Source organism: Perognathus longimembris, chromosome 25, assembly GCF_023159225.1.
Source record: "Perognathus longimembris pacificus isolate PPM17 chromosome 25, ASM2315922v1, whole genome shotgun sequence".
NCBI lineage: Eukaryota > Metazoa > Chordata > Mammalia > Rodentia > Heteromyidae > Perognathus > Perognathus longimembris.
The window spans coordinates 4,686,073-4,709,987 of record NC_063185.1 but is presented as its reverse complement, the minus strand read 5'-3'; the positions used below and the strand labels follow the sequence as shown (position 1 = coordinate 4,709,987).

At 54.3% G+C, this 23,915-nt stretch overlaps 1 protein-coding gene across 1 annotated transcript; it reads left to right on the top strand.

Moving 5' to 3' along the window:
- Positions 1 to 1,800: 1,800 nt before the first annotated feature.
- Positions 1,801 to 18,817, top strand: Pdlim7 (PDZ and LIM domain 7). Its single transcript, XM_048334213.1, is given in 14 exon segments — positions 1,801 to 1,882; positions 2,858 to 2,964; positions 8,158 to 8,309; positions 8,392 to 8,422; positions 9,102 to 9,220; positions 9,871 to 10,007; positions 10,133 to 10,169; positions 11,085 to 11,146; positions 11,290 to 11,512; positions 13,035 to 13,080; positions 13,082 to 13,216; positions 18,070 to 18,190; positions 18,283 to 18,398; positions 18,511 to 18,817. Coding segments are annotated over 13 exon segments (1,362 nt in total). The 5' UTR covers positions 1,801 to 1,882; positions 2,858 to 2,868; the 3' UTR covers positions 18,598 to 18,817.
- Positions 18,818 to 23,915: the final 5,098 nt, after the last annotated feature.

Sequence of the window (23,915 nt, the reverse complement as noted above, 5' to 3'; positions counted from 1 at the left end):
GAATCCCTGCCTTGAGCAAAAAAAGCTAAGTGACAGCACCCAGGCCCAGAGTTCAAGTGCCAGTATTGGTATACACACACACATACACAAAAGGGTATCAACTGCTATAGGAATTTGAGTAATGGGGGTGTGTGTGGAATGATGGTGGACAGGGGAGAATATCAGAGACCATGTCCTAGAAAGAGCTGGAAGGGTGGAACCACCTAGTGAGAGGATGGTGGGTGGGTACCTGGTCACTCACCCGCACAAACAAACTCATATGTTCCCCTCTGCCATAGCAGCCATAGCAGAGGCTGGAGAGGAAAATGGGACTCTGAGCTCACCCCCTACAGGAGCCCCCATCCATCCCCACTGAAGAGTTGTCTGCTCTGGAGTGGGTCCATTCGGACAGTGTATTCTGGGGGCTGCTGGAGTGCGGATCAGGGAGGCAGTGGGGCCTTGGCCCACGTTGTCAGGCTCAACACACAGCCAACTCTATTGGCTCTTGTTCATTTGTTTTGTTTGTTTTTCTACTTTCAGTAAGAGTGTTTTGCAGCCCAGCCCTGGTGGCTCACGCCTGTCATCCTAGCTATTCAGGAGGCTGAGATCTGAGGATGGAGATTTGAAGCCAGTGTGGGAAGGAAAGTCCACGAGACTCTTACCTCCAATGAACCATCCCAAAACCAAAAATGGCTCTGTAGCTTAATGTGGTAGAGCACTAGCCTTGAGTGAAAAAGCTCAAGGACAGCACTCAGACCCTGAGTTCAAGCCCCATAACATTCACAACCAACAACACAACGAGTGTTTTTGTAATCCTAATTTTGTTTTCCGTTCTATTACTGAGGCTTAAACTCAGGGCCTAGTGCTTTCTCTTGACTTTGTCACTCAGGGCTGGCACTTTACTACTTGAGCTACACGTCTACTTCCAGCTATTTTGCTGGTTAATTGGATGTGAGTCTCACAGATTTTCCTGACCCAGGATGGCTTTGAACCTGGATCCTCGGATCTCAGCTGCCTGAGCAGCTAGTTTTATAGGTGTGAGCCACCAGCTGCGGAGCAACTTTTTTTTTTTTTAAACATTTTCTTGGTTGGTATGGCTGCTGGGGGTTGAATTGGAGCCTCCCACATGTTAAACTGGCCCTCTACCACCAAGCTACACACCTAGCCCCTGGAAACAATCCTGCCACCCTTTCCCACTCACTCCAGCCAGAATGGCTCCTGTCATACTTGACCCTTACAGAAGAGTATTATTGTCCCATTTTTCCAAGGTGGGTTTCAAAGTCTGGGTATCTAAAGGTCTGCTTTCCAAAGGCTGTTTTTGTTTGTTTTTGCCAGTTGTGGGGCTTGAATACCGGTCCCTGAGTTCCTTTTGCTCAAAGCTCGCACTCTACCACTTGAGCCTCAGCGCCACTCCTGGCTTTCTCTGTTTATGTGGTACTGAGGAATCGAACCCAGGGCTTCATGCATGCTAGGCGAGCACTACTACCACTAAGCCATCTTCCCTGCCCACAAAGGCTGTTTTCTTCCACTCCGCCAGTGGGAGGCGCCAGGGGTTGGGTGAGCCTCGAGAAGGGCGCTGTCAGCACGAGCCACAGCTCTGGCCCCGCCCCGCCCTGCCCCGGACCCGCCCTTCTCTGGACGACTGGGTAGGGGGCAGCGCCTAACAACTCAAAGACATATGGGATTTTGTGATTGGGTAAGACGGGAGCGTGGGCGGGGCTTCCCGGCGTCCAAGCGGCCGCCCGAGGGCGTGGTCTCTGATGGGCGTGGTCGTTTGGCCACGCCCCTCCCGCGGACTCATAGCGGGCGGCGGCGGCGGAGGCGGGGTCAGAGCTCGGGCGGAGGATCTCAGCGCGGCGCCTCGGAGCCCGCCGCGGAACGGCGGCCCGGCGGGGCAGAGCAGGTACCTGCGCGCGCGCGGGGTGTCGGGCTGGCCTGTGCTCGCAGCCACGGAGGAAACCGAGGGGTCGCGGCCCGCGCCGCGCTTCCTCCCGTCCCCGCCCCCGCCTTTCCGCCGCGAAGCCAGTCGTGGCGGGGCTGGTCGGCGCCTGCGCCGCTTCCTGTGGCCGGGACCTGTGGCCACGCTGGGGGGGGGGGACCCGACCCGGGGGGCTAGGGGGAAACTGAGTCACGCCGGAGTGGGGAACAGTCCTGCGTGTGTGGCACTACGCCCGCGGGGTTGCACGATGGGTCTCCGTGGTGGCCGCGCTGTGGGGTCCCGGCCCCCAGCGCCCTCAGCCCGGGGCAGCGCCCGCGGGGCCCGCCCGACGCTCCGCAGCTCCCCCCCCCCCCCGCTCCCCGGCTCCCCGCAGCCCCGCCGGGCCCCGGAACGGTCGGGCCCCTGCTCCGGACCCGCTCTGGCCGCCGCCTTACCCTCCCATCCCCCTCGCCGAGCCCCCGGAGCTCCCTCCGCCGGCTCGCGGCAGTGTCAGCTTACACGCCTTATATAGTCCGAGCGGCTCCAGCCGCGGCCTGCCTGCCGGGACCTGGGGGTGGGGAGGCGAGGGCTGGCCCCTGACTCACCCCGCCGCCCCGGGCTCCGGGCTGGACCAGGGAGAAAGCCGTGCTAGGTTAGTCCCGTTGCCCACCCCTAGTTGAGAAGAACCTGGAGTCTAAATGAGGTTCTTCGCCCCCACCCCCCGCCCTGCTCCTCACAGCCTCCCCACCCAGGAGTAGAGGGTGGTGGCTGCCGTTGTCTTTACAAATGAGGTGTGCCCGCCAACAGTCCAGCCAAGCCTGACAAGATAGCCGTGTCTTGGCTGTGCACAGTGCCTACCCGTGCCTATTTTGGCACCTTGTCCAAGCTACTGGCCGACCAGAGCTGAACCTGCCCGCCTGTCTGTCATAGTGCCCACTTCTCTTCTCCCTCTTCTCTCAGGAGCAGATACCATGGATTCCTTCAAGGTGGTCCTGGAAGGCCCAGCACCTTGGGGCTTTCGGCTACAAGGGGGCAAAGACTTCAATGTGCCTCTCTCCATCTCCCGGGTGAGCCTAGATTGAGCACTGGACTCCACAGGGGTCATTGGGTGCTCAGGTTTCTTAGTGGGTGATTGGGGGAAATCAGAGCAGGAACAATTGGGAGGGGGGTGTCAAAAAGCGGGAAGTGCCTGACTCTAGCCTGTAATCCTAGCTACACAGGGGGCTGAGATCTAAGGATCACAATCGAAAGCCAGCCTGCCAGCCTCTGCAGGAAGGCCCATGAGATTCTTATCTTCAGTAAACTACCAAAAACACTGGAAGTGGAGCTTTGGCTCAAGTGATAGAGCATTAAGTCCTCTCCCCCAGTATCCACCAACTATGGACACATTTCTGGGTGTATATCCCTTCTGGCTTTTTTTGAGGGGTGCCAGTCCTTGGGCTTGGACTCCCCAAACTTCTCTACATTCAGTGTACTCAGTGCCCTCCCACCGATCTCCTGTGGCCTCTACTGAGGGCCAATGACAGGCCCTTTCAGCGGGATGGGAGCCCATGACCTCTAGGCTCCCATGCCTGACTCTATGTGAGTAGTATGGAGCCAAGCCCCAGGCAGGGGCACTTTGACACACGATCTTACTTTAACTTCACTACCCAAGGAATAGCAGTTGTCATGTTTTTCCAAGTGAGACATGTCCATGGCAGAGCACGGATCTGGACTGAGGCACAAACTGGCCTCACTTTCTGTGTTTAAGAAGGGGGTCTCCTCTGGTAGCTCATACCTGTAATCCTAGCTACTCAGGAGTTGGAGATCTGAGGATTACAGTCAGAAGCTGGCCTGGGCAGAAAAGTCCAGCAAAAGGCCAGAAGTGGAGGGGGTAGCACAAGCAATAGAGCACCAGCCATGAGTGGAAAAGCTAAATGAAAACATGAGGCCCTAACCCAGTGCTTGTGGCTCACACCTGTAATCCTAGCAACTTAGAAGGCTGAGACCTGGAGGATTTCAGTTCAAAGCCAATCGAGGCAGGAAAGTCTTTTAAGACCTATCCCAATTAGCCAGCAAAATGCTGGACTGGTGGTATGGCCCAAGTGATGGAGTTCACCAGCCACTGAGCAAGAAGGCTGAGCGAGAGCTCTAGGTCCTGAGTTTAAGCCCCACCGCAGGTACAAGAAAGGAAGGAAAGGAAGAATCCCCATCCACTTGTCCCATTCACAGTATAATGGTAAGGCTAGGCTATATGGCTGGCAGTCCAATTCCTGAGCAGCCCTCCTGTGTGGAGGCGGTTGGGGGGGGTAGGACTGGCCCCTCCCTGTGGCTGGGGGGATTGCCTTATAAGCCCAAGAATGCAGCCCTTGTGGAATAGCCAACAGTAGCTAGCGTCTACATCACCTAAAAGGGTTGGCCTAGGCCTGGACCCCTGAACCCTACTGGTGGGCCTCCTACCTGGTCATCAACAGTGGAGTCCACTCCTGGGACTCAGAACAGACTGCTGCTCAGAGTGGGTGAGGCCAGCCTGGGCTTGGTGTCTCCCACTGTGGCTTGGGGGTCAGAAAGGGGCCGGAACTTCCTGCCCTTATGTCTGCCTGCCCAGAAGGGCCCACCCAGCTACCCTGTGGGCAGGCAGCTATTGGCAGGAAGCCCAGAGGGGGCCAGAGGGTTGTCCAGGCGAGCCTTCCCAGGGCAGAGTCAGTCTGTGGGAGTTATGGTAGGCAGGGCAGGCAGGCAGGCAGCACTTTTCCCAGGGGTTCTTCTAGAGGGTTATTCTGGAAACCTGCCCTATCCGCAGGATAAAGATGGTGGTCCCCTTCCTACACATAGACCCCTCCAAACACAAGCCCATACTCCCATCCTGATGACCCTCTCTGGAAAAGTACTGGCCTTTCCCGGGGTCTCCACTTCCTGTTCACAGAGGACATGGTCTCTCAGGTATGGCCTCTTGGGGGCACTCTGGGTTCCCTAGTCAGCAGTCCTCCAGTGGGTGCCCCCCACCCCCACAGCTCAGCCTTGCCCTGGTGTTGGATCTAGGCCTAGATGGGTGGATGGGTGGGGTGGTCTTTCTGAGCTGGGCCAGCCCCCTACCCCTCCCCTGACCCCACAGTGGAGAGAGAAGGGAGGGGTTAGGGCTGGCTGTAGGCCCAGGCCTGGGAGATGAGGTAATGTCTGGGACTAGGGGGCTGGGCTGCTCTGCAGAGTCCTCAGACTGACTCACTCCCACCCCTACGCTGTCCAGCCCCCTGACTTTTCCCCTTCTTAATCCCTGCGTCTCCTCTGGCCTCAATTCCTCCCTGCACTCATCTCTCCCAGAATGTTCTCTTTCCTCCACCTCTGACCTCTGCCCTTCCCCCTCAAGTGCTTCTTGCCTTCCTTACTTCAGAAAAGAAAAAGTTCCCCGCCCCCCCCCCCGCCTTCATGTTCTAGGAGCCAGCTTTTCCCCACCCCAAGACCCTCACCAGGAGAATACCCCCCCTCCCCAATACCTGGCCCATGAAGGCAAGGAGTGGCTGAACCAGGTTTCCCTTCTGACTCATTGTGACCCTAAGCAAGTCACTTCCCTTCCCACCAGGGTATCACTTCCCTATGCCAACCTTAAGGATTTAGGTTGAACCATAGGTGAGATAGGGGATCCATACCCTCAGACCCAGCCAGAGAGCCAGGAATGTTTATTTCTTCCAGACAGACTCTTGCTATGTAGCCCCAGCCTTCCTAGTGCTGGGCTTGCAGTGTGTGTCCCCACACCAGCTTGCAGGTGTCTTTCTAAGCATGCTGGCCCCTCAGATGGTATCCCCCACTCAGCAAGAGGACCTAAAGTGGTAGAGCCTTTCAGCCAGGGTCAGAGCTGGCCAACTTGAGGCAGTGTATAAGAATTGAGTCTTCAAGCCAGTCATCTTGACTACTCAGGAGGCTGAGATCTGAGGATCATGGTGTGAAGGGAATCTGGGCAAAGTCTGTGAGACTTATCCACAATGAACCCCAAAAACCCCAAAGAGGAGCTTGGCTCCAGTGGTAGAATTCTAGCCTTAGGCAGGAAAGGGTAAGTAAGGGACAACACTCAAGTCCTGAGTTAGGCTTCAAATCTGACGAGGGGAGGGGGCTGGGGGAGAATTCTGGCTGGGTGTCAGCTTACACTTGTAATCCTAGCTATTTAGGAGGCTGAGATCTTAGGATCACAGTTCGAAGTCAGTCCAGGCAGGAAAGTCTGTGAGACTCTTACCTCTAATGAACCACCAGAAAACCAGAAGTGGCAGTGTGGCTCAAAGTGGTAGAGCGCTAGCCTTGAGCAAAAAAGGTCAGGGACGGTGTCCAGGCCCTGAGTTCAAGTCCTACATTTGACCAATAAACAACTGTTTTCCTGTGTATAAAAAGTATGATCTGGTGGGCTGAAAATGTGGCTTAGTAGTAGAGTGCTTGTCTAGCATGCATTAAGCTCTGGGTTTGATTCCTCAGTACCACATACACAGAAAAAGCCAGAAGTGGTGCTGTGTATCAAGTGGTAGAGTGCTAGCCTTAAGCAAAAAGAAGCCAGAGACAGTGTTCAGGCCCCAGAGCTGGCAAAAACCACAACAACAACAAAAAAAAAAAACGGGTATGATCTCTCAGACTTCCACAGGCTTGTTGCAGGATTCAGTGGAAGTACTAGGTGCTCAGTCAAATAAGCCCTTTACCATTTGTTCTGTGTCAGGGAAGGGAATTCTACACCCTCGTTCTACTTTTTTTCTAAGTTCACTAAACATGAAACAGAGCCATCAAAACCAGCTCTCTTTTTTATCCTAATGCTGGCTTCTGTTCCCTCCGCTCCCTGGGAGCTCTGCCTCACATCTCTCTCCTCCCTCTCTTCTCCCTGTCTCAGTACAGTCTATACATCAGCCAATCTGAGGCGTCTCCTGGGTCTTGGGCAGCCTTCCAAGTTCCACTACCACCTGTGAAGTATAAAATTAAGTAAATTAAACCTGTGCAATGCAGTGCCAGGTCCCCTGCCAGAAAGGTGGGCTGGCTGTGGACAGCCACCTGCCTGCGCTGTGGGGACTGGACTAGAACTGCCCAGGTGGGTTTGTCAAGGTCACCTCTGTAAGTCCTGGGAAGTAGGCTTGGCAACTTCTAATAGACAGCGAGTCTTGTCCCTTCACCAGACACAGACTGTCCGACCAGGGTAGCAGGCACCTTCTACCAAGGCCCACACTTTCCCAGCATCACCAGCTGTTGGTGGTCACCAGGCCTCCAAGCTTACACTGTCTTCTCCTTTGTCACATAAATCAGGGATTCCCAACTCAGCCCAAAAGATTAGGGTGATACTTGTTTTTTTTTTTTTTTTTTTGTGTGTGTGTGTGTGTGTGTGTGTGTGTGTGTGTGTGTGTGTGCCAGTATTGGGACTCTTGCTTCACTTTTTTGCGCAAGTCTGGTGCTTTACCATTTGAGCCACACCTCCTCTTTGGACGTTTTGCTAGTTAGTTGGAGATTACAGTGTCTTGGATTTGTCTCCCTGGGCTGTTTTTGCATCATGATCCTCAAGGTCTCAGCCTCCTGAGTAGCTAAGGATGACAGGCGTGAGCCACCAGCACCCAGTAACACCTTGTGCCCCATTCAGGGCAGTGTGCACAGGGGACCTGGCAATGCCAGGGCCTGTTCCTGGCTCTAAATGCAGACCCTGGGGAAGGGCCCTTGAACAGGATGCTGGTCAATGAGCACACCAGCATGGCCAGGGAGACTGCCAATGCACAGGCCAGAGGGTGGAACAGCCCAGGCAGGCAGCCAATTGGGACCTTGGAAGGCCATAGTCATAGCCCAGAGGTTGGAGGTTTAGCCTGAGAGTGGTGGTTGGTGTCACTCCAGAATTGGCTGGTACAAAGGGTCACACAGGTGAATCAATAGCTGCTCAAAAGAATGTGCAGCTTGAGTAAGCTCTGCCACCTCCAAGGTCACCTTTTATTCCCCCCTGTGCTGGTCCTAGGGCTTGAACTCAGGGCCTTGAGTGCTGTCCTTGAGCTTCTTTGCTCAAAGCTAGCATTCTATCACTTGAGCCCCAGCTCCATTTCTGGCTTTTTGATGCTTTGTTGGAGAAAAGAGTCTCAAGGATATTCCTGTCTAGGGCTGACTTTGAACTCTGATCAATCCTCAGATCTCAGCCTCCTAAATAGCTACTGATGTCCAGAAAAAAATGTTGATGAAAGAGGGCTTGAGATCCAGAAACAGGGCTGCTGACCACAGGTTGGCCGACACAGGCAGTCCTGGGCCCTCTGTGACCTCCCCCCTCCCCCATCTCTCCACAGCTCACCCCTGGAGGCAAAGCTGCCCAAGCTGGCGTGGCTGTCGGTGACTGGGTTTTGAGCATTGATGGGGAAAATGCAGGGAGCCTCACACACATTGAAGCCCAGAACAAGATCCGTGCCTGCGGGGAGCACCTCAGCCTGGGTCTCAGCAGGTGGGGGTTCTGGCTGGCCGTCTGGGTGGGTGAGTGCCTGTGCCCGGCCAGCCCATGATCCCTCCTTTCACTTCTCTTCTAGGGCCCAGCCAGCTCAGGGCAAGCCGCAGAAGGTAGGCCGTTGTTCTTCCAGAGGGCGGCCAGTGAGATACCTGGCCTAGCCACTGGGAGGGGTAGAGGAGAGGGGCATGCAGTGCAGATGCCAGGAGGACAGGGGCGTGCAGGGCAGATGTGTGGAGGGCAGGGGTGTGCAGGGCAGATGTGTGGAGGGCAGGTGCATGCAGGCCAGATGCCAGGAGGGCAGGGGCGTGCAGGGCAGATGCCAGGAGGGCAGGGGCGTGCAGGGCAGATGCCAGGAGGGCAGGGGCGTGCAGGGCAGATGCCAGGAGGGCAGGGGCGTGCAGGGCAAATGTGTGGAGGGCAGGGGCATGCAGGGCAGATGTGTGTAGGGCAGGGGCGTGCAGGGCAGATGCCAGGAGGGCAGGGGCGCAGGGCAGATGCCAGAAGGGCAGGGGCGCAGGGCAGATGCCAGGAGGGCAGGGCAGGGCAGGGCTGCCGCACGGTCCACACGCCTGCCTGCCTGCCTGCCTGCCTGCCTGTCTTATGTTCGTCTGCATCCATGGCCTGCGCTCTGGGCTCTACTCGTGCCACGCCTGTCCTCCCCATCGTCCTTCCCGTGGTCCCCTGGAACAGGGCCCCCCTTCCCGAGAGCCCCTGCCACCTGTGCCCCTCGGGGGGCGCCCCACCTCTTCCCGAGCCCCGCCCCGCCTGCCCGGCTCTGTCTCTGCCCAGGCCCCGGCCCCCGCCGCGGACCCCCCGCGGTACACGTTCGCGCCCACCACCTCCCTCAACAAGACGGCCCGGCCCTTCGGGGCGCCCCTGCCCGCCGACAGCACCCCGCTGCAGAACGGGTACGTCCGCCCCCGACGTCCCCTGGGCCCCCGCCGCCGCCCCCCAATGTGCCTCCGTCCCCCATGTGCCCCCATCCCTGCCATTATCCCCTACCACCGCCCCCATGTGCCCTGTCCCCGCCACCATCCCCTGCCACCGCCCCCCATGTGCTCCCATCCCCCGCCGCGGCCCCCATGCGCCACCGTCACCCGCCACCGCTCGCTGTGCCGCCCCACGGGGACCGTGCGGCAGCGCCCCCTGCAGGCCAGGCGGGCTGCAGGCGCTCCACCCCTTGGTGGCCAGACTTCCTAGGGGGCTCTAGCCTAAGCAGTGGGTGGGGTGGGGTGGGGTGCTGGGCCAGATGAACCCCTCTCCATGCTGCCTTACTCCCAGCTGCTCTGACCCCTCCCCATCTCTCTTCCTCTCCCTGTGTCTGTCTGTCCCTTTATCTGTCCGTCTGTCTTATCTCCTCCACAGGTGCAGCCCCCTGACAAGTCAGTGAGCCCCCTCTGCCTGTCCCTTCTCTTCCTTCCTTGGGGCACTCCGGGTGGTGGCCCCTCCTGCCCAGCAGGCCCTTGGTCTCACCTTCCCCTCATAACCCATGCACACCCATTTGTGGGGAGGGTACCCTATCCTGGGTGGAAGGTTCAGAGCCGCTCCCTCCCCACAGACAACCCCTCCGCCCATCCATGCCGGATGCCAGCAAGCAGCGGCTGATGGAGAACACGGAGGACTGGCGGCCGCGGCCAGGGACAGGCCAGTCGCGATCTTTCCGCATCCTTGCCCACCTCACAGGCACCGAGTTCAGTAAGTGCCAGCCTGAGGCAGGTTGGACACATCCAGGCCCCAGCTCAGGCTTGACCCCTCGCTGCTAGGGTCAAGGTTCAGGTGACCCTCATTTCTCTGGGTCATTATTTCTTCTACCTTCCTAGTGCAAGACCCGGATGAGGAACACCAGAAGAAATCGAGGTAAAAAGCTGGGAGTCAGCGTCTCCCTCCCACCTCCCGCCTCTTCTGATCCGGTCACCACTCCTGTGTCTCCCCTGGGCGGGATTCTGTTTCCTTCCTTCCTTTTTTCCTTTCTTCTGTCCATCTTCCCTCCCTCCCTCCCTTCCATCTCTTCCTTCCACTTTCTCCTCCTCCTCTCTCTGCCCCTCAGGGAAAAGTATGTTCTGGAACTACAGAGCCCACGCTACACTCGCCTCCGGGACTGGCATCACCAGCGCTCTGCCCACGTGCTCAACGTGCAGTCGTAGCCAGGCCTCTCCAGCCCGCTGCCTTCTCTGCCTGTCTCTGTCCTTCCTGCCCCGGGCACCCCCCTCGGTGCCTCCAGCTTCTGCCTACCTCACCCACCCCTTCCTGCCCCTGATCTGAACCTCCTGCCGGCTGGGCCCCAGCAGCCCAGCTGGCTGGCCCAGGGCCTCCTGGCTTCATCTGACATTGCCTTCCCTCTTCACCCTGTGGTACTGCCGTCTGCCAGGTCTGCATTGCTGCTTTGGGCATGGAAATAAATATTCTTAGCTCTGCTTTCTCTGCCTCTGTCTTCTGTCCTTGTGGGCCTGGTTCCCATTTTGGGGGTGGAGGGGTTTGTGATGTGTGGGCCCTGCCAGCCTGTGGGGGGGGGGTCCTAGTCCCTAAGCAATGAACACCCTATGTAGTAGCTCCCTGGTATCAGGGGACCCCCCAAGAGTTGCTTCTCAGCTTTATGCCATAGATCAGTGTGGGGGAATCTGGCCAGAAGCAGCCACCGCCTCCCACCCTACGCTGGAGGGTCCCAGAGTGTAGCCATCAACTCTCATGTACCCCAGCCATCTTTTATGGGGGCAGCAGAACCCAGATTGGGGGGCAAGGCCATGCCAAGGCCTTGAATGGCAGATCTTGCAGCCAGGTGCCCAGGACAGAAGCCCCAGCCCCAACCTCAGCTACACCCCAGGAACCCTGGCCTGGTAAGAGGGGGCATGGGCCTGGGGAAGGGTGGGAAGTTTCCAGGGACTTGGTGACGGGCTCTTCTGAGGTGCCCCAGGCTCTACCCTCTATCCTTTGGGGTCCCCTGGGCACCCTCTGGAGCCACTCTTCTCGGCCCTGGCAGGCCCTCCTGCCCCCAGCCCCACCAGCCGCCCACCATGGGCAGTGGACCCGGCATTTGCTGAACGATATGCCCCGGACAAAACAAGTACGGTGCTGACCCGGCACAGCCAGCCAGCCACGCCCACGCCTCTCCAGAACCGCACTTCCATCGTGCAGGCTGCCACCGGAGGGGGCAGCACCAATGGCAAGACGCCTGTGTGCCACCAGTGCCACAAGGTCATCCGGTGGGTGGCCCTGTTCCTTTCCTGCCCTGGCCTCTCCTGTTCCAAAGCCTGACTCTGGCCTGTCTGCCCTCCCTTGCTTCACCCGCTAACTGATGAAGGATTCGGTTCCTAGCCTGGTGTTCAGATCCCCACCCTGGAGCAGTGCTTTCCTGGGAAATGCAGAAAGGTGCCCGTGACACCCTCTAGGTGCCCCCTGGACTCACCACTCTGGGCAAAAAGGGACCTGCGCCCCCCCCCCCCCCAGCCCTGTTGCTCCTCTCCTTAGTCTCTACCTACCCCCTGCTCTTGAGCACATAGGCCAGTGGCTCCTCCCTCTGTGCCCTTCTCCTGGGGTCACAGTCCCTCCTGTTGGTGTGTCAGGTTCTAGAATCTTCCTATTTGGAGTTCTGGCCCTGGTCTGCCCTTATTTCCCATTAGCTCTTACTTGGTTTTGTTGGTTTTATTTATTTTTGTGCCAGTCCTGGGGCATGAACTCAGGGCCTGGGCACTGTCCTGGAGTTTTGGGGTTTTTTTTGTGTGTGTGTTGTTATTGAAGGCAAAAACCACAGCTCCACTTCTGGCTTTTAGTGGTTCATTGGAGATAAGAGTTTTATGGACTTTCCTGCATGGGCTGGCTTCAAACTGAGATCCTTAGATCACAACTTCCTGAGTAACTAGTATTACAGTTGTGAGCTCCAGGATTCAGGCATGTTTTTGGTTGTTGTTTTTTTGTTGTGGTTTTTTGTTTTGTTTTGTTTTTTCTTCAGTACCAGGGCATAAATTCAATGGGGTCCTGAACTGGGAGTCCTGTGCTTGTTTGTTTTTTTTTGTTCAAGGATGATATTCTGCCACTTGAGCCATACTTCCACTTTCAGCTTTTTGCTGGTTAATTGGAGATAAGAATCACAGACTTTCCTACCTGAGCTGCCTTCAAACCACAGCCCTCAGATCTCAGCTAGGATTTACAGACATGGGCCACCAGCTCCCTGCCATGCCCCTGAGCTTTTTTGCCCAAGGCTAATGCCTCAGCCTCCTTGACTAGCTAAGGTCACAGGCTTGAGCCACCCAGCACCTGGCTTCTCATCATTAGCTTTTACGCAGAAACTCTGCAAAGTACCCAGTCCTTCTGATGTAACTTTATATAGTAAAATGCCTACTCCTCCCCAGTCCAGGTGGAACAGACAAACAGGACAGGTTGGGCACAGGGTCTGCTCAGGGGCTCGTTAGCCATAGGCCAGGACACCAGTTACTCAGAGGTGTCTTATTAGACTGAAGCCATCAGCTCGTGCCCTGCTGATCTCTCCTACCGTAAGACAGGGACCGCACTGGCTCCTTTCAGGCTTCTTCATTCTCACTGATTTTGAACAAGTCGCTTCCCAAGCCTGTCTTCTGCTCTGTTTAGAAGAATGAACTAACCCGCCTGGAAGCCCCTAGTCCATTTGCATATATTCCCTTGCCCCACCCCACATCATTTGCATGGGTCCCATCACCCTGCCTACTTCCTTTGCCAGATTCCTCAACCCGCCTCCATGCCTCCCTGCAGGGGTCGATACCTAGTGGCACTCGGCCATGCATACCACCCCGAGGAATTTTGTGTGCAGCCAGTGTGGGAAGGTCCTGGAGGAAGGTGGCTTCTTCGAAGAGAAAGGGGCCATCTTTTGTCCCCCCTGCTATGATGTGCGCTACGCGCCCAGCTGTGCCAAATGCAAAAAGAAAATCACAGGCGTGAGTGGGTCTGATGGGTGGGCAGGGGAGGTAAATTCCCACTCTGAGGGTAGCAGTGTTACTGGGTGATTGCCTGTCTGCACACATGCAGCCTAGAAAGGCTGAGAACATGGTACAGAATGGAGCACTTGCCTAGTAGGCACAAGGCTCTGGGTCCAACCCCAGGACAGAGGGAAGGAAATGGAGGGGAGAGGAGAGGGAAAGGAACCAGGCTAACCAAGCATGTATGTGTGTAGTCCTAGCATGCACAGGCTGAAGGATTTTGAGTTCAAAGCAAGTCTGCATTATAAAGACCCTGTTTCAAAAAACAACAACAAAGGCCAGGCAGCTGTATTCACGATACTCAGGAGGACTGGGGTTTAAACTCATAACCTGGGTGCTATCTGACTTTTTCACTCAAGGCTAGTGCTGTACCACTTGCACCACAGCTCCACTTTTGGCTTTTTTTGGTGGTTAACTAGAGATGAATGTCAAGAACTTTCTTGCCCAGGCCAATTCTGAATCTCGATCCTCAGGTCTCAGCCCCCTCCTGGGAAGTTAGAGTGACAGGCGTGAGCCACCAGCACCTTGCCATAGCATAAGATACTGTTTGGAAAAAAAGAAATCAGTACATGTTCAGTGCAGGTTCAGTATTTCTTCCCTTCCATTTTTTTTCTGGTATCAGGGCTTGAACTCAGGGCTTTGAGCTCTCTCTTGCTCAACTTTTTCACTCACAACTGGTGCTCTACCACTTGATACACACTTCCAGTCCAGCATTGTGCTGGTTAAGTAGACTTTTGAAGAAATGGAGTCTCTTGAGCAGTGGGAATCTCATATCTCAGCCTCCTGAATAGCCAGGATTACAGGTATGGGCCACTGTTGCCCAGCTTCCTCAATTTTTTTTTTTTTTTTTTTTTTTTGCTGGTCCTGGGGCTTGAACTCAGCGCCTGGGCGCTGTCCCTGAGCCTCTCTGTGCTCAAGGCTAACGCTGTACTACTTGAGCCACAGCACCACTTCTAGCTTTTTCTGTTTATGTGATACTGAGGATTGGAACCCAGGGCTTCATGCATGCTAGACAAGCACTCTACCCCTAAGCCACATTCCCAGCCCTCAATTTTTTTGAACCATGGTTGTCTGAGTCACTGGGGCTGATCTCCCGGATACTGAGAGCCAATTGTACATTAGCTCTCCAGCCTCAGTGATGGAGGGTGGCAGGCGTGATGGGCTTGTGAAAAGCTGGTGAGAGATTAGTCTAGCATCCACTGCTGCTAAATGCATGAGCTCTGGAAGATACCTTGTCAGGCTTTGAGCACACAGGACTCACTATTGAGTAGCAAAGAGAGATATACAGACTTGAAAGCATGTGATACAAAAATCCTGCTTTTAGCCAGGCAATGGTAGCTCACGCCTGTCATCCTAGCTTCTCAGGAAGCTGAGCTCTGAGGATCAGGGTTCAAAGCCAGCCTGGACAGAAAAGTCCTTGAGAGAGTCTACTCTCTAGTTAGCCACACACAAAAAAAAGCTGGAAATGGAGATTTTTTTCAAGTCTTAGAGTGCCAGCCTTGAGACAAAAAGCTCAGAGACAATGCCCAGGTCCTGAGTTTGACTGGCTGGCGCACACACACACACACACACACACACACACACACACACAAATCCTGCTCTTCCCTCAGATGCTAAATGCAGAGTAGGTTGACCAGGGTTACTCAGAGCTGGGCTTCAAGGTTCATGAAGAGTTTAGAGCAGGGCTGGGGGTGTAGTTCAGAACACCTGCTTCTAAGCGCTAAGCCCTGACTTCAAACCCCAGTACTGCCAAAAAAAGGAGCTTAGAGCATCCTCACCCACTTATTCTACTAATGTGGATGGTACATCAGGTGATGTATTTCATGCTGATGACACACCGAACAAGACAGATGTGGGCCCTGCCGCTCAGGGGCTCACCCTGGGGGAGGGGACCTTGCAAGGTATCATGGGCAGATAGCTCTTCCCCCCCCCCCCCCGTCCCTCCTTCCCTCCTTCTCTCCCTCCCTCCCTCCCTCCCTCCCTTCCTCCCTCCCTCCCTCCCTCCCTCCCTCCCTCCCTCCCTCCCTCCCTCCCTCCCTCTTTCCTTCCCTCACTTCCTCCCTTCCTTCCTCTTTCTTTCTCTCTCTCTCTCTTTCTTGCCAGCTCTGGAGCTTGAACTCAGGGTCTGGGCACTTTTTGCTCAAAGCTAGCACTCTACCACTGAGTCACAGTGCCACTTCCAGCTTTTTCTGTTTATGTGGTATCAAGGAATCGAACCCAGGGCTTCATGATGCTAGGCAAGCACTCTACTGCTAAGCCACATTCTTAGCCCCCTCCCTCCCTCCCTCCTTCCCTCTCTCCTTCCCTCCCTCCCTCCCTCCCTTCTTTCCTTCCTTCCTTCCTTCTTTCCTTCCTTGTGCTGGTTCTGGGGCTTGAACTCAGGACTCAGGTTCTGTCCTTTAACTTTTTTACTCAAGGCTGCCATTTGAACCACACCTTCATTTCCAGCTTTTTAGTGGAGTCTCACAGACTTACCCAGGCTGGCTTTGAACCTGCAATCCTCAGATCCCCATTTCCTCTTGAGTAGCTAGGATTACTGGCATGAGTCACTGGTGGCTGGCTTGGGACCCTTTTTACCTCATTCCTTCCTCGCCTGGGACTCACCTATCACTTTTCAGGAACATCTTTCCTGGCATCTACCCTCTCCAGCCCCAGGTCAGGCTAGCCGCGCCACCCCCCTCCCCCGCCCAGTTTGCTTGTAACACAGCAGCCTTTTATTTTTGTTCTTGTCCTGAGGCTTGAACTCACAGCCTAGGTGCTGTCCCTGAGCTCTTTTGCTCAAGGCTAGCGTTCTACCATTTGAGCCACAACACCACTTCTGGCTTTTTTGGGTGCTTAATTGGGAGAAGAGTCTCATGGGCTTTCTTGCGGGGCTGGCTTGGAACCATGATCCTCAGAACTCAGCCTCCTGAGTAGTCAGGATTGTAGGTGTGAGCCACCAGTGCCTTGCTCTCCCCACTTTTGTCCTGCCTCACTTCTCCAGGTGTGAAGTGCACAGGCTGAGAGCAGGGCTGATTGTGTTAAGCATTGTGACCTGTACGCGGAAGGTGATCAGTAAACACTTGCCAAGTGGATGGAAGTGGCTTCTAAGACCAAATTAAACACGGCAGGCGCTCACCTGGAGAAAGCTCTGGCAGAGGGAAAAGCTGTGTTACAAGCTGTGAGAAGGGGTCTGGATCTGGGCACAGAGGTCAGTCTGGCCCCAGAAAGCATCGTTAGGGGCAGACTGGAGTTTACTGGGGTCCAGGCCGGGTAGTAGTGATGCCAGAGGCAGACGTAACACATCCTAGGAAGAAGTAGAAATGGAACACTGGAGCCAAGTGCCCACCTGTCATCCTAACTACTCAGGAGACTGAGATCTGAGGACCTACTTTCAAAGCCACCCTGGGCAGGAAAGTCTATGAGACTCTTTGTCTCTATGTTGTTTTTGTTTGTTTGTTTGTTTGTTTTTGCCAGTCCTGGGGCTTGAATTCAGGACCTGGGCACTGTCCCTGGCTTCTTTTTGCTCAAGGCTAGCATTCTGCCACTTGAGTCACAGCTCCACCTCTGGCCGTTTTCTGTATATGTGGTACTGGGGAATTGAACCCAGGGCTTTATGTATAAGAGGCAAGCACTCTTGCCACTAGGCCATATCCCCAGCCCCTCAGCCTGACTCTTTAATTAACCAAAAAGGCCTGAGTTCAAGCCTCAGTACCAGCGCGCATGTTCATGCGTACACACACACACACACACACACACACACACACATACACACAATCACTAGCCCACAGCCCTGAAGAGCTCCTTCTCCCACCAGCTAAAAGCCCTGTTTTCTTCTTTGTTCTGGGCTCCCTAAAACAAGGCTGCACCTTGTAGTTGGAGGAGCCAGCCAAACGTAGACACAAAATCCATTCCTGCCCTCTGCAGGCCAACCCACTTGTTCAGGGCCTCTCTTGAGGAGATAACAGGAGCTCCTAACCCATGAGGTTTCTAGGTACTACAAGATGCCATACAGCCAGGCTCATGCTTGTCATCCCAGCTACTCAGAGGGCTGAGAGCTGAGGATCACAGTTCAAAGCCAGCCAGTGCTGGAAATTCTGTGAGATACTTGTTTCCAATAATCAACCAAAAAGCTAGGCCTGGTGGGTCTGTGGGTCCCAAGGATGCCCCCAGCTCATCTATGAGCCTTTGCTTCCTCTCATCACGTGGGGAGCTAAGTTAGTTCCACACAAATTTAGTTAGGGCTCAGAATAGTGATCCTCCGATCTCAGCCTCTGCATTACAGGTATTAATCACCAGTGCCCCGCTTGTCCCTGAGCTTTCTTTCTCAAGGCTAGCAATCTATCACTTGAGCCACAGCCTTTTTGGTGGTTCATTAGAGATAAGAATCTCATGGACAACAGGTGCTGGCTCACATCTGTAATTCAAGCTACTCAGGAGGCTGAGATCAGAGAGTCATGATTCAAAACCAGCCCAGGCAGGAAAGTCATGAGACTCTTATTTCCAATTAACCACTCAAAAACCGGAAGTGGCGCTGTGGCTCAAGTGGTAGAGCGATAGCCTTGATCTAAACAGCTCAGGGCCAATACCCAGGCCCAGGATTCAAACCCCACAACCAAAAAAGAGTCTCATGGACTACATGGGCTGGCTTTGAACCCTGATCCTCAGATTTCTGCCTTCTGAGTAGCTAGGATTACAGGCCTCAACCCGTGAACCACTGATGTCTGGCTTGTGGGTGTAATTTTTACCATGAGAAGGACAAGGGCCCAGTGTCAGCCTTCCTGTGCTCTGGAGGGAGGAACGGAGCCTGACTCAGTGTCTGTGGCTTCCAGGAGATCATGCACGCCCTGAAGATGACCTGGCACGTGCATTGCTTCACCTGTGCCGCCTGCAAGACCCCCATCCGCAACAGGGCCTTCTACATGGAGGAAGGGGCACCCTACTGCGAGCGAGGTACGGGGTGGCCTAGGGTGGTCAGAGAAGTGCAGGCTATGGGGCTCACCCTGGTAAAGCCAGGCTTCTTTCGTGTCTGCCTCTATCCCCAGACTATGAGAAGATGTTTGGCACCAAATGCAGAGGCTGTGACTTCAAGATTGATGCGGGAGATCGCTTCCTGGAGGCCCTGGGCTTCAGCTGGCATGACACATGCTTTGTGTGTGCGGTAAGGGCCCCGCCTGCCCCACCCCCACCCCACCCTATCCTAGGGCACTTGTGTGCCCCCTCTCAGTCTCCTGCTGTTGTCCCCTATGTGACTGGACCTTTGCTCTCCTCAGATATGTCAGATCAACCTGGAAGGAAAGACCTTCTACTCCAAGAAGGACAAGCCCCTGTGCAAAAGCCATGCTTTCTCTCACGTGTGAACCCCACCCTCTGTGGCCACCTAGCCAGAGGGGGGAGGGGCCTGGGGCCCAACAGCCTCCATGCCCCCCAGTACCGGTGGGCAGGGCCGGCCATGGTGGCCCCATCCCCAACTCCTGGACCCCATCCCGTCCCCTTCACCTCCCCCCACACATCCTCCCCACCCGCACACACACAGGGTGCTGCCACACCAGCCCTGTCCACTCCAGTGCCACAATAAACTTGTATCCAGCTGTGCGACGTGGGCCTTCTCTTGAGTATCAGGAATGAGGAGCAGTGGGTGTTCAAGTGTTTGTGTTTTTGTATTTTGTTATGGGGCTTGAACTCAGGGCCTAGGCTCTGTGCCTGAGCTCTTTTGCATAAGGCTAATGCTCTACCACAGCGCCACTTCCAGTTTTCTGGTGGTTCACTGGAGATAAGAGTCCCATGGACTTTTCTGCCTGGCTGACTCTGAACCGTGATCCTCAGATCTCAGCCTCCTAAGGAGCTAGGAAGACAGGTGTGAGCTACCAGGGCGTGGTGTTCAAGTGGTTTTCTTTCCTTTTTCTTCATTTTTGTGCCAGTCCTGGCTTGAATTCAGGTCCTGGAGCTGTCTTTGATCTTCTTCAGCTCAAGGCTAGCACTCTACCATTTGAGCTACAGAGCCACTTTGAGTGTTTTCTGTTTATGTGGTACTAAGGAGTCGAACCTGGGACTTCATACGTGCTAGGCAAGGACTTTACCACTAAGCCACATTCCCAGCCCTCCTTGAGCTTTCCTGCTCAAAGCTAGTTAATGCTCTATCATGTGAGCCACAGTGCCACTTCTGGTTTTCTGGTGGTTAATTGGAGATAAGAGTCTCACAGATGTTCTTAGAACAGTGCCTAGCATATACAGTAAGGGGATGCTCAATAAATGTTATTTTGAAGGAGGTCCCGGTAGGATATTTACAAAGACAAACCCAGGAAGCAGTTGAAGATTGAAGTCTAGATTCACTCAGATTGAATTTAAGAGTAGATTAGGGTCAGTCTGGGCATTCCCCCGAATGCTTGTAATTGATGCCTGGGGACAGGTGGGGTACAGTCATGGTGGGTACCTCAGGAGGAAAGCAGGTCCACATGGCTGTCTCAACCCCAACACACTGGGCACATTGAGTACCATGTACCCCACTTCACAAGGAAATGGACTCTCCTCCCTCTCTTGAACCACAAACCCTCTCAGTGCAGTCTGTTTCCATGGAAACAAGCGAGCACATGCATTGAGCATGTTGGTAGCTGGTTGGCAGGTAGTGGTCCCTGGTCCTGTGGCCCCAGCCAAGGGCTTCTGGGTGAACACAGCTGTTGGTCTACCACCCGTGAAAGAGGCTTGGATTTTATGTGACACTGGCTTTTTTTGTGTGTGTGTCTGTTGTGGGCCTTGAACTCAGGGCATGGGTGCTGTCCCAGAGTTCTTTTGCTCAAGGCTAGTGCTCTATCACTATATGAGCCACAGTTTCACTTCAGTTTCTGAGTAGTTAATTGGAGGTAAGAGTCTCACAGGGACCTTTCTACCCTGGCTGGCTTTGAACTGCGATCCTCAGATCTCAGCCTCCTGAATATCTAAGATGACAGGCGTGAGCCAGGGTGGAGTTTGGCTCTATCTTTCAATCCTATTAAAAAAACCTGGAGCCAGTGACTCATGCTTGTAATTCTAGCTACTCAGGAGGCTGAGATTTTAGGATAATAGTTCAAAGCCAGCCTAGGCAGGAAACTTTGAGATTCATAAGAATCTCAGTAAACCACCAAGGAGCTGTGGCTCAAGTAGTAGAGTAACAGCCTGGAGCACAAAAGCTAAGGGACAACAACCAGGCCCTGAGTTCAAGGCCCAGTACTGTCACATGTGTGCACACATGTGCGCGCACACACACACTTCTGATTTTAGAAAAGTAATAAATACAGGCCGTATTCAGTGTGAGGACAGTGAAGGGCCTTTATGATAAAGAACTGACCAGAAACCTGGAACATGAGCATTGTAGCACTGGGCAGAGAAAGTAGAGGCCACAGCCAGAGATGGAGGATTACGGTCTCCAGGGAGCTCCTGGCAGGAAGCCAGGCCAGGGCAAGAGTGTTTCCAGAACTTGCCAACAATGTCAACTAGACAGATAAGGCGGGGTGTCCCCGTGGTATTTTGCAACAAGGTGACATTGCCAGATCAGTTTAGCTGAGTGCTAGGGTTAAAGAGGAACAAACTGGGAAGAGAGTGAGGATGTTGAAAGAGTGGGTGACGACAGCTCTCCTGAGAGGCTGGGCTGGGCCTGGATTGGGGGTGGGGGTGGTGATTACTGTCCAGGGCTGCTAAGCACCAAGAGAGAGGCCAAGGGAGGACACTGGGAGGTGGCTGCCATAGGCAAGAAAAGATTGGATTAAGCCAGGAGCAGGTGGCTCATGCCTATCATCCTAGCTCCTCAGGAGGCTGAGAGCTGAGGGTCACAGTTCAAAGCCAGCCCAGGCAGGAAAGTCTGCCAGACTCCTAACTCCAATAAACCACTCAGAAAAGGCTGGAAGTGGTGCTGTGGCTCACGTGGTAGAACACTAGCCTTGAGTGAGAAATATAAGGGACAATACCCAGGCTCCGAGTTCAAGCCAGGGGACCAGTACACACACACACACACACACACACACACACACTTCAGATGTTTAACTGAGATACAGGCAGAGATGATGTCCACTCACCTAGCTGGTGTGAGCAGGCACTAAAGGTCTGAGCTCCCCAGCCGTTGCTGGGCCTTCCTCTCCCCCTCCTCCCCTCAACTGTAGGGAGTGCTGTAGGGAGTGCTGCCAGCATCGCGAGATGTTCCTAAGCTGGGGTGACAGGCTGTGAGGGTGGAAGGCTGTGGAGACCCAGTGAATGGATGTCCTTAGGCCAGGCAGGGGAGGCCATTAGCATCCTTGGAGAGTGCAGAGTCCCCAGCTGAGGGGGCAGAACCCATGGAAGGGGGCTAAGTGGGCAACTAGAGAGGCCTTGGGCAAGGGAGGGGCTTTTTCCAGTTCCTGGAGGCTCCAGCTCATTGGAGAATCAGCAGGGAGAGAGGGGGTACCAGGGCAAGGAACCATTTCTCCAGAACTGATGATTCTGTAGCTGCCTCCTCCTGCTGGGACCCCACGTGGCCTTGGCACACACAGAACACACATTCAATCCATGCCAATCCCAGAAACCTTGCCATGGAAGGGAGCTGGGAGTTAAAGGGCCTGCTGGCAGTCCCCCCACAGATGGGCTGGGACTTGAACTTAAATTGGCCTGAATTCAAAGCCACCCCTGGAAATAGAAGGAGGGCCCTCCCAGTGGGCGGCAGAAAATGGGTTTGAGTTCTGGGAGTTCATGGGGAGTTATATACATGTTTGAGAGAGTGTGTGGGGGTACTTACTTAGGGTGGTGAGGGAACACCCCAAAATCACACTGAATCCCTTGGCTCAGAGGTGGAGGAACAAGAAGGTCAACTCAGGTTTCTCCCATGTCCTTTTGCCACTGACAAAAAAAAAAAAAAAAAAGACCAGTATCTGTAGATAAAGATGGACTGCCACTGCAATCCGCATCAATTTAGAAAAACAAGGGGGATAATTTACCTGAAACAATTGATGGCTTCAGGCACGGCTGGATCCAGGTAACTACTATGTCTCTGTCTCTGTCTCCATGCCTGGGCACTGCTGCCCCCCGGACTGGCTTTATCCTCAGAAGGTGCTTCCCCCACTGCGGGTGAACACAGCCTCAAAGTTCCTACCTCCGGTGGGCTCTGGCAGCTCCAGTGGCCGGCCAGAGCCTTGCTTAATGGTTCCAGTGGAAGTCTCAGAGTTGATGCCCATTGAGCTCATAGAGGCAGTGACCCCATCTGGAGTCACTGGGTCCGGCCCACCGTGCGTGGATCCTGTGCTCTCCTATGGAGTTTGGGCCGGAAGAACCAGCCAGAAGACTGGCAGGTATGCTGTGCGGGCCTGATGGCTAATGTCCACTCCACTTCCCTTCTAGGCTGGGTGCTCCTCACCTCCCTGCCTAGCCTCAGGAAGGACGTGTGTGTGTGTGTGTGTGTGTGTGTGTGTGTGTGTGTGTGTGTGTGTGTATACCAGAACTGGGGCTGGACCTCAGAGCCCAGGTGCTGTCCTTGAGCTTTTTTTTTTTTTTTTCCCCTCAAAACTAGCTCTGTAACACTTGAGTCACAGCCCTACTTCTGGCTTTTTGGTAGTTAATTGAAGATAAGAGATGCATGGAGCCAGTGGTCAATGATTTATGCATGTAAACCTCAATCATCAGGAGGCTGAGGTCTGAGGATCACAGTACAAAGCCAGCCCAGGCAGGAAAGGAAGTCCATGATTTTTTTTTTTTTGGCTGGTTCTGAAGCTTGAACTCAGGGCCTGGGCACTGTTCCTGAGCCTTGTTGTGCTCAAGGTTAGCACTCTCTACCACTTGAGCCAAAGTGCCACTTCTGGCTTTTTCTGACTAGTTTTTTGGAGATAAGAGTCTTACAGACTTTCCTGCTCCAGCTGGCTTTGAACTGCAATCTGAAGATCTCAGTCCCCTGAGTAGCTAGGATTACAGGCGTGAGCCATAGGCACATGGCTCACCAGACTCCTATCTCAAATGAACTACCATCCCAAAAGGCTGGAAGAGGAGCTTTGGCTCAAGTGGTTAGAGTACTAGACTTGAACAAATGAGCTCATCTGCCCTATTTGGAACCTCAATTTCCCCATCTATAATAAGGTGACAGGAGCTAAGATATCCACAGTACCTACTATAGGGGCTGGGAGACTTAGTGGTAGTGCTTACCTAGCATGCATGCATGAAGCCCTGGGGTCCATTCCTCGGCACCACATAAACAGAAAAAGCCAGAAGTGGCGCTGTGGCTCAAGTGGTAGAGCAAAAGAAGCTCAGGGACAGTGGCTCAAGTGGTAGAGCAAAAGAAGCTCAGGGACAGGTCCTGAGTTCAAGCCCCATGGCTGGCAGAAAACAAAACAAAACAAAACACAAAGTATGTACTCTATTCTGGTATTACTTCACATACTTTCTTTTGTGTGTTTGAGTACCAGTATGGGGATTTGAACTCAGGGCCTGGATGATTGCTGTCCCTTAGCTTTTTCACTCAAGGCTAGCACTCTACCACTTGAGCCACAGCTCCACTTCCAACTTTTTGATAGTTCAATGAAGATAAAGAGCCTCAGGAACTTCCTGCCATGGGCTGGCTTACAACCATGAGCTTCAGAGCTCAGCCTCCTGAGTAGCTAGCATGATAGGTGTGAGCCACCGAGCCCAGCTTTAGATACTTTTAAGTCATCAAACTAGTCTAAGGTCATACTATTAGTGGGGCACTGCA